A 10,249-nucleotide genomic window follows, 5' to 3' on the forward strand; every position below is an offset into this window, starting at 1 on the left:
GAGATTTTGTTACAAGGTGAAATGAATATTTAAAGGATTAGATTAGATAGTTTCATGAAAATATTGATGAATGAATTATTGCTAAGTTATGTTTGTTTTTTTAAAGAATGTTGTGCCTGATTAATGTTGTGAGCATGCCCAGTATTTTGAGTGTAGTAATGAAGAAAGCATCCATTGTTCTACAACATGCCTCAGTGAGTGAGTTTACCTAATCCCACGTGCCAAAGGTTTACTGGACACCTTATCTGGGTGTAGTTTCATTTCTGCTTGTGGCATGTGACGGTGTGATCATTGGATTTTAAACTAATACATTCCAACTGTGAGTATACTACAAAACATGTTTTAGTGGCTATGAAGTATTTTATGATTCTCTGAGATTCTGAACCATACGACATGAATTCAATTCCTTTTTCTGGATGTTGAATATTAACAGAAGCAAACTGTGCTGTGTGTTGAACAAATGTATAAGTGATTGATGTGCAATCAAGTCTCAAACAACAGAAATATATTTTAAAACTTTGGTTTAATGCTCTTTTGAACTGGATTAACATTTTAAACAGAAAATGCAACAACAAAACGATCTTTTTTTACAAATGTAGAAAAAGTAGTCGTGTGGAACTAATTGAACAGTACATTTATGTTCAGGCTGAGATAGCCCAGATAGCCCAAATAAACATTTTTGTGAACTGTTTCTAACAGTTGCACATTTATGTAAACAATCTATATGAAGATAAGTATAGTTTGTAGCAATATGCCATACAATTTTAAATTAGTTCAAAAAAACTATACAAGTTGTTATCCCTATAAATCATTCAGCATTTTCATTGTAGAACATTTTTCAATACTGATAAAAATGTATAAATAGAAAACAATTACATGAATATTAAATAATTACAGGAAAATGAATCATAATACAGATAATCAAACAATAAATATACACATTAGGTTCTGAAACCTTGTCCACTCTCCCATTCTCTGGTGAGGAAGCAGTTAAGAGTTAATGTAAAAAGGTTTGTTTTACAAATGCTGAAGAGATTTCTACCAATTATGCCAAATCCCTCCATGTTTCAGGTTGTTTGACAGAATAAGCACTAACAGTTTAAGATCAGTAACCACAGGAATGCAGTAATCGGGGTGGGTAACACAGGCAACTTCATCAAAGAATGAGGATCACAGATCCCGACCTCTGATTATTTTACATTCAGTCTTTAAACCACTGTCAATTATTTATATCATTAATGCGCACAAAATAAGTTAATTAAAACTCAATTAAACAAAATACTTTTAAAAAATCCAACAAAAACCTTTGTAACAAAACAATGCAGCAGATATACCATAATAATTTAAATTAGTTGCAATTTCATTGACTGAAGGAGTTTACAACGAGCTCAACTACAGAGGCTGAGCCAATGGAGATTCCCACGTACATCTTCATATTCAAACTTCTCATTGAGCTTTCTCCTTCTTCTTGCGCCTATAGAAATGTCAACAATGAATAAACATTACACTGTGTAATTTCAGAAGACAATTTACATTGCTACTAAACTAAATTATTACTTGTTCTTACCGATATAATGCTAAATATTTTCACAGGCTCAATATTACTGGGACACAATATTATTATTTTCAGACTATGGAATCATTGGAATAGTTCAAATTACTTAAGGAAGGATCTCTCTGTAGTCTGAATGTTTTTAATTTACCCGATTATAACATATGAATGACATACATGCGCTGTGCTAGCTGAAGATACCTGAGAGGATTTTACAGTGGGGATTGTAGTAGGATTTCCCTACATAGTTACATGGGGCAGTCGGACAGAATGATTTAAAGTTGGGTGACAATTCATGCTGCCTCTGCATCTTAATTAATCTACCACCTCCATTATCCACTCAGCATGTTGCAGCAATGGCAAGTGGGATATTGGGCGAGCTCGTGACCAGTTTCCTCCTCTCCAACCCTCTTACAGCCAATCTTTATTCCCATCTGTGGGCAGTATTAGTTTGCCTGAAGTAATGCTGATAATGTCCCTGGATATTGGTGGGAGAGGCCTTGGTGAGACCTCCTTTTCCCAGCCAAGTGAATCTTAGTCAGGCCATCAACTAAACCAAATGGTTTCAGCGCCTTTGTCCCAAAATGTTGGGCTTTTGGATCAAAGTTTAAGTTAAGGTTCAACAGTGGAGAAAGTGCTCCAGAATTCTGGGTCATTTTTCCTCAACATAAAATCTTGTTTGCTGAGCAGCTTGTTGTAGAGAGTTTCAGAGGAGAAGGGGAAGAAATGGAAATGTCTATGAATGCTGCAAATTCACATTAGTACAAGGCTGTAATCTTGCTTTTAACTGACATCTTGTAGAAATCATGAGAGGAAGATCAGTTAAAATGAGGCATAAAAGTTGGCCATATATTTTCTCGCTTGGTTCCAGCTACATATTCAGATAAAACGGTGGCTAATTGACTCAGTATTTTGGTGAAGCAGCTTTGTTGCTCCATCACTGAGATCATGGTAGCTCAGGTTAAAGAAGTGAAACTTACTCATTGATCATCCTGTTAATCACTCTCTGCACCCAGATTGCTTTAGGTTCCAGACAGATCATGTTGCCATTTTTAAGGGTGGCACTGTGAAGAAAAACGATAAAAAACAGTTAGCTAAAACGACCCTATTATCATTGAAATTAGTATTAAAATAAAGAGAGGGCCATTTCATACAACAACTTACATGATGTTTACTGTCTCGCAGTGGGGGCCTGGTGGAATAATATCGATATTCTCCATGAACTTTGGATGGATGAATATAGCGGATGTTCTGATACACCGACAACGCAGGTTCATCCCCGAGCTTCCCATCGATGCTGCTGTAGGTGGGATGGACAACAGAATGTGAGACTTTCCTGGAATCATCCGTTATGCAAACTTCAAAACAATTACTAAGATCTCATGTTTGCTCACTATTTGTCATATGTAGGTACATCTGTAATCAGGTATTTCAGAAAGAAATATATTCTGTTTGAAAGCAGATCTGGCTCATGCTGTGTCAGAGTTGCAGAGGGCTGCATAAAGTATTTCTTGCACAAATTGAGAACATCTTTGATTTAATTCTGATTTTCCAATTTATTTTAATTATTCATTCTCCCTGCAAACATACCTTGTGTGATTTATTAGAAATGTTTTAACATTATTCCATGTTGATGGAACAGAAGCCATTCAATTGAAGCTTTGATATAGAGTTCAGCGTTGTGACTGGGTTAGTTAGTGAAAGCACATTCCTTGTCTTAGTGTGCGTTCACCTGGGCAACATTTCCCTGGCAATCCTTTACTATGTGTTAAGGAGACATTCACACAATTCACATCACTGTCCTTTACTTTCTTATTTGGATTATTGTAATTCGCTACATTTAGTACTATGTTCTTTAAAAAAAAGTGGATTCTAGAAGTAACAATATACATTGGATGGTTTAATAATTTCTTACCTTGTATGGAAGTTGCAGACAACATGAAGAGGGCAAGGATGGAGAACATAACTCTGCTGTTCATTGTGCTATGTTGTATGTTGTTCTTTAACTTTGTGCTGCTGCTGCTCCTGCTGCTGCTGTCTCTGGCTGATCCTTGGACTTCAACTGCTGTATTTATTTGGCAAATGTTATGAATCAGCAGCTGACGTCATTGCCTGGAGTTTCCCAGGAAGCTGAGATTATTCTACATTGCAACAATAGACAGAGTGACACAAAAACAAGTGGCAGGAAATAATCCATCTGGGCTCTAAACAGATAAGAACGTCTAACTCAAAGGAATTTTTATTTCACAATCTTGCACCGCTTCGCCTTTCTTTAATTTGCAGCAGCTGGGAATTGGTGCTGAAGAGCTGGCGAGGGGAAAACACTGCAAGGATTAAGGGGCATTGAGCTAAGGGTTGGTGTGTGATTGAAACAGTGAAAAGCAAACCTACAATTGTCAGTAAATATGATGGAGTTGTGAATATGAGCAAAGTGCAAACTGATGGATGAAAAAAAGTAGGGCAGTAAAAGCTTCAGTATGATTGTAGATACTTTATGCCCCTGTCCCACTTAGGAAACCTGAACGGAAACCTCTGGAGACTTTGCACCCCACCCAAGGTTTCCGTGTGGTTCCTGGAGGTTGCAGGTGGTTGCCGGAGGTTGCAGGTAGTGGAAGCAGGTATACGTTCAGCTTTCCTAAGTGGGACAGGGGTATCAGTGTGACTGTCGCCGCTTGAGTGTTTCTGTAGCTACCATGTAGGTGCGCCAGTGTGACTTTAGCTACTTCAGAGTGACCACAGGTTCTTCAGTGTGATTGTAGCTACTTGCGAGACTGTAGGATCTTCAGTGTGACTGTAGCTGCTTGAGTGTTTCTGTAGCTACAGTGTGACTGTAATCAATCAATCAAAATACTTTATTGTCATTCAAAAATACACCAATAAATGCAAGTCTGAACGAAATTTCGTTGCATCTGGCTCACCGTGCAACATAAAAATAACAAAAGGATAAAATAGATAGTGTTCCAGTGTGACTGTAACTAGCTCAATATGACCACAGGTACTTCAGTGTGATTGTAGCTACCTCAGTGTGATTGTGTGATTGTGGCTACTTCTGTGGAATTATAAGTGTTTCAGAGTGACTGTAGTGAGCTACTTGAGTGTAACTATAGGAATCTGAGCATGACTGTGGGTACGAGCGTGACTATAGCTACTTCAGTGTGACTGTAGGTATTTAATCTGCTTGTAGCTACGATTTCATTGTAGCCACCTCAGGATCACCAGGGCTACATCAGAGTGACTTCAGAAGGTGATATTGGATGTGTTGATATTGAAGCTGGGCAAAGGGGACTACAGAGGCATGAGGGACTGGTTGGCCAAAGTTGACTGGAAAGGGACCCTAGCAGGGATGACGGTGGAACAGTATTGGCAGGAGTTTTAGGGAATAATCCAGAAGATACAGGCTCTTTAAATTCCAAAGAGGAAGAAAGATTCTAGGGGGAGAAAGAGGCGACTGTGGCTGACAAGGGAAGTCAAGGACAGTATAAAAAAAAAGAGAAGGCATATAACACCGCAAAGATTTGTGGGAAGCCTGAGGATTGGGAAGCTTTTAAAGAACAACAGAAGGTAACTAAAAAGGTAACACGGGGGGAAAAGATGAAATACCAAGGTAAGCTAGCCAATAATATAAAAGAAGATAGCAAGAGTTTTTTCAGTTAGTTAAAAAGCAAGAAAGAGGCAGGTGGACGTTGGACTGCTGGAGAAGTGATAACGGGGAATAAAGAAATGGCAGAGGAGTTGACTAACTTTTTTGTATTGGTCTTCAAAGTGGAAGACACCAGCAACGTGCCTGAAATTCAAGAGAGTCAGGGGTGGAAGTTAGTGGAGTGGCTATTACTCGGGAGAAGATGCTTGGGAAGCTGAAAGGGCTGAAGGTGGATAAGTCACTTGGACTGCACCCTAGGGTTCTGAAAGAGGCGCTTTAGAGATTGTAGAGGCATTGATAGTGATATTTCAAGAATCACCAGAGACAGGAGAGGTCCCAGATGATTGGAAAATTGCCAATATTACCCCGCTGCACAAGAAGTGAGCAAAGCAGAATAGTGGGAACTATAGGCCGGTTAGTCTGACATAGGCAGTTGGTAAGATTTTAGAATTCATTATAAAGGATGAGGTTATGGAGTACTTAGATGTCCACGATAAAACAGGCCAAAGTCAGCATGGTTTTGTGAAGGGGAGGTCTTGCTGGACAAATGTGTTGGAATTCTTGGAAGAAGTAAATAGCAGGACAGACAAAGGAGAGTCAGTAGATGTTGTTTAAGAAGGAACTGCAGATGCTGGAAAATCGAAGGTACACAAAAATGCTGGAGAAACTCAGCGGGTGCAGCAGCATCTATGGATCTATGAGAGTCAGTAGATGTTGTTTACTTAGATTTTCAGAAAGTCTTTGATAAGGTGCCACGTGTGAGGCTGCTAAGGAAGATGAGAGCCCATGGTATCAAAGGACAGATACTAACATGGAGAGCAGGTTGGCTGGATGGCAGAAGTCAAAGGGTGGCAATAAAGGGGGCTTTTTCTGGTTGGCCTCCAGTGACTAGTGGAGTTCCGCAAAGTTCAGTGCTGGGGCTGCTACTCTTCACGTTGTATATTAATGATTTTGCACGAGGGGATTGGAGGCTTTGTGGCAAAATTTGCGGATGATATGAAAATAGGTGGAGGCGCAGGTAGTGTAGAGAAAGCAGGGACTCTGCAGAAGGACTTGGACAGGTTGGGAGAGTGGGCAGAGAAGTGACAGATGGGAGTATAGTGTAGCAAAGTGAGGAGTCATGCATTTTGGTAGTGGGAATAAAGGCGTAGATGCAGATGACACAAAGCTGGGTGGCAGTGTGAACTGTGAGGAGGATGCTATGAGAATGCAGGGTGACTTGGACAGTTTGGGGGAGCGGGCAGATGCATGGCAGATGAAGTTTAATGCGGATAAATGTAAGGTTATCCACTTTGGTATCAAAAACAGGAAGGCAGATTACGATCTAAATGGCATCAAGTTGAGAAAAGGGGAAGTACAACGGGATCTGAGGGTCCTTGCTCATCAGTCTATTAAATTAAGCATGCAGGTACAGGCATGCAGGTACAGCAGGCAGTAAAGAAAGCGAATGGCATGTTGGTGTTTATAACAAGAGGAGTCGAATATAGGAGCAAACAGGTCCTTCTGCAGTTGTACAGGGCCCTAGTGAGACCACACCTGGAGTATTGTGTGCAGTTATGGTCCCCTAATTTGAGGAAGGACATTCATGCTATTGAGGGAGTGCAGCGTAGGTTTACAAGGTTAATTCCTGGGACGGTGGGACTGTTATATGCTGAAAGAATGGAGCAGCTGGGCTTGTACACTCGAATTTAGAAGGATGAGAGGGTATCTCATTGAAACATATAAGATTGTTAAGGGTTTGGACACGCTAGAGGCAGGAAACATGTTCCCGATGTTGGGGGAGTCCAGAACCTGTTTAAGAATAAGGGGTAAGCCATTTAAAACGGAGACGAGGAAACACTTTTTCTCACAGAGGGTTGTGAGTCCGTGGAATTCTCTACCTCAGAGGGCAGTGGAGGCAGGTTCTCTGGATACTTTCAAGAGAGAGCTAGATAGGGATCTTAAAGATAGGAGAGAAGTCAGGGGATGTGGGGAGAAGGCAGGAACGGGGTACTGATTGGGGATGATCAGCCATGATCACATTGAATGGCAGTGCTGGCTCGAAGGGCCGAATGGCCTACACCTGCACCTATTTTTTCCCTATATTTCTAGATCAGAGGATTGGGGCTCAATCAGGAGCTAACAGTCTAGAAAAACATCAGAGGACACGTCACCACCATGTGGTCACATTATACCAAGCTCCGGGGTATTGTTAGTAGCTACTTAAATGTATAAACAGTGAAGATCTCTATCTGTATAGATGTTACACTTGATTATAAAAAATGTTTCATAACAATGGTTGCTAACATGCTGCAACAATCTTTCTTCCACTACAATGTAGATTTATTTATCTTTCATTCATTTGTACTGATAATATATGGGCCTCATCTCAAGTAAGTAAGTAAGTACGTTTATTGGCCAAGTATTCACATAGAAGGAATTTGCCTTGGTGCTCTGCCCACAAGTAACAGCATGACATACAGTGACAGTTACGAATGACTCAGAAAACACTAAACATTAATAATAATAAAACATTAATGATAAAACATCTGCGGTGCTGTACTTGCTTATTTAACTGTAATTTTTAGTAAATATTTGAATTGCAATTATTTTTAGTATTTTTATGTTTGAGTTAGTCGATCTGCAGGGTTTGTAAATGACGCTGTGATATAAACAAGGTGCAAGCTACGTTTGATGCTGTAACTAAAATGCTCGCACACACTCGTGCTGTCGCATGTCCTTGTCGCATTTTCCTGTCCCTCAGTCACAGGATGCTGTTGACTGACCACATGACTGCACAGTTGTAGGACGGACGGTGATGTTACCAGGATATTAATGACCACTGCTTGCGAGCAGCTGGAAAGCCACAGCTCAGTTACTTTTGTAAATATTAAACGGCTGGGGTTTTTTGGTATTGCACAAAGTTGCTTTAGTTGTGAGCTACACAAATGGACTTTAGTGAAATCAGCACACCAAATGTGATCAAGAACTTTGTGCATGTATAGCACAATTCAAGATGTGGGTGGAATCCCACTGTGTGTATGATGGGGGCGGCTGAGCAGGCAGAGGAATGTTAAACAGCTGGCAATACACGGAATGGTACCATTCGGTGCCGCCGTTTGGGCGCCGCCGTTTCGGGGTGTTAGAGTTAGGGTTAGGGTATTGGTTAGGGTTAGGGTTAGGGTTAGGGTTAGGGTTAGGGTTAGGGTTAGGGTATTGGTTAGGGTTAGGGTTAGGGTTAGGGTTAGGGTTAGGGTTAGGGTTAGGGTTAGGGTTAGGGTTAGGGTATTGGTTAGGGTTAGGGTTAGGGTTAGGGTTAGGGTTTTGGTTAGGGTTAGGGTTAGGGTTAGGGTTAGGGTTAGGGTTAGGGTATTGGTTAGGGTTAGGGTTAGGGTATTGGTTAGGGTATTGGTTAGGGTTAGGGTTAGGGTTAGGGTTAGGGTTAGGGTTAGGGTATTGGTTAGGGTTAGGGTATTGGTTAGGGTTAGGGTTAGGGTGTCACAGCGGTGGTCCAGTGGAAACCAATTTCCAAACTTGTTAACATAAAGCTGATCTCACTTGCAATATCCTTGGCATAGGAACGTCTTGCAGAGGATGATGAATCTCTGGAATTCACTATCCCGGAATATTGTGACGCGTGGAACACTTTTATTTATCTGGAGGGATTTACAGAGGTTAGGGTTAGGGTTAGGGTTCTGATGAGTACAGATATTATAAACGGAGGCGCCAAAACAGCGGCGCCGAAAAGTACCCGACCCGGCAATACATGCCTTTACTTGCACAACTTATCTGACACAACTCCACTGCTCAACCAGAGTTGATTCAGATGACCACTCCTGATTGCCAATCCCGACAAGTCCCTCCAGCACTGAGACCCCCTAGTGTCCCACAGATTTCACCACCAAATCATCTTTCTATCAAGGGTCTCAATCCGAAACATCACCCATTCCTTCTCTCCAGAGATGCTGCCTGTCCCTCTGAGTTAATCCTGCATTTTGTGTTTATCTTCAGTGTACATCAGCATCTGCAGTTCCTTCCTACCCATTCTGTCTATGGTTATCAATCCTGCTTTTGGAGAGCTCTGCGTTGGACTCAGGAATTTTGTGTTTCCATCTGCCTCGGCAGGAATCTGAAGTTCCTCACGATTGCAAAAATCCTCACCGAGCTGCAGGTGTAGGTTTCTGTAGGAAATTCAGACAACAAACATGAGAGCAAGGAAGGTAATGAAAAAGGTTAATAGATCAACGACGAGACCAACCACCAGAAGGAGGTGGAGAACATGGTGTCAGGACCATGCCCTCTCCCTCAATGTCAGCAAGACGAAGGAGCTAGTTATTGACTTCTCAAAATGTGGTGGAGTACATGCCCCAATCAGCATTAATGGTGCAGAAATAGAAATGGTTGCGAACTTTAAGATCCTTGGTGAAAATAGACTAATGATCTGTCATGGACTAACAACATGGCCGCCAAAAAGACCCACCACCGCCTCTAGATTTTGAGAAGATTGAGGAAATTCAGCGAGTCTCCAGTGACTTACAAACGTCTACAGATACATCATAGAACGCATCCTGTTAGGCTGCTTCACAGCTTGATTAGAGAACAGCTCAGCCCAAGTCCGTAAGCACTCCAGAGAGTGGTAGATGGTAGCTCAGTCCATCATAAAGGCCAGACCTCCCCACTAGTTACTCCATCTGCACTTCACGCTGTCTTGGAAAAACAGCCAACATAATTAAAGATATCCCACCCCGACCATTTCTTCTTCTCCATGCTGCCGTCCGGCAGAAGATACAGAAACATGAATGTGCGCATCACCAAATGCAGGAACAGCTTCTTTATTAAATATTTATATTTATATCTCTGTTATCAAACTTCTGAACATTTGTTCCAAAGTCAGGGTACTCTGTGATTCACATTTTCCACATTGTGGGCATTGGACTTTATCTATGGATGTGGTGTGCCACAATGCTGAGAACTATATTCACCACTCTGTATTTTCTCTTTTGCTCTACCTATTGTGCTAGTGTTGACTTAATTGTATTTACGTATAGTTTTATCTGAATCAATTAGATCCCTCTAAC

The 10,249-nt window shown here is 41.1% G+C and overlaps 1 protein-coding gene across 1 annotated transcript; it reads right to left on the reverse strand.

The window, feature by feature from the left end:
- Positions 1-1,337: 1,337 nt before the first annotated feature.
- Positions 1,338-3,583, reverse strand: LOC116970767 (interleukin-8-like). The gene is made up of 4 exons (XM_033017253.1): positions 3,468-3,583; positions 2,717-2,852; positions 2,533-2,616; positions 1,338-1,474 (listed from the first exon to the last, which is right to left on the reverse strand). The coding sequence occupies exons 1-4, from the start codon at positions 3,529-3,531 to the stop codon at positions 1,447-1,449; spliced, it is 312 nt and encodes a 103-aa protein (XP_032873144.1). The 5' UTR covers positions 3,532-3,583; the 3' UTR covers positions 1,338-1,446.
- Between the last annotated feature and the right edge of the window lie 6,666 nt (positions 3,584-10,249).

This window comes from Amblyraja radiata, chromosome 1 (assembly GCF_010909765.2).
Source record: "Amblyraja radiata isolate CabotCenter1 chromosome 1, sAmbRad1.1.pri, whole genome shotgun sequence".
In the NCBI taxonomy this organism is placed as follows: Eukaryota; Metazoa; Chordata; class Chondrichthyes; order Rajiformes; family Rajidae; genus Amblyraja; species Amblyraja radiata.

Excerpts from the sequence above, each read along its gene's own strand:
- LOC116970767 (XM_033017253.1), bottom strand. The coding sequence starts at position 3,531 with ATGAACAGCAGAGTTATGTTCTCCATCCTTGCCCTCTTCATGTTGTCT. Across the intron at positions 2,853-3,467 it reads GTCTGCAACTTCCATACAAG|CAGCATCGATGGGAAGCTCG; the intron begins GTAAGAAATTAT and ends TCCCACCTACAG. Across the intron at positions 2,617-2,716 it reads TGCGAGACAGTAAACATCAT|TGCCACCCTTAAAAATGGCA; the intron begins GTAAGTTGTTGT and ends TTTTCTTCACAG.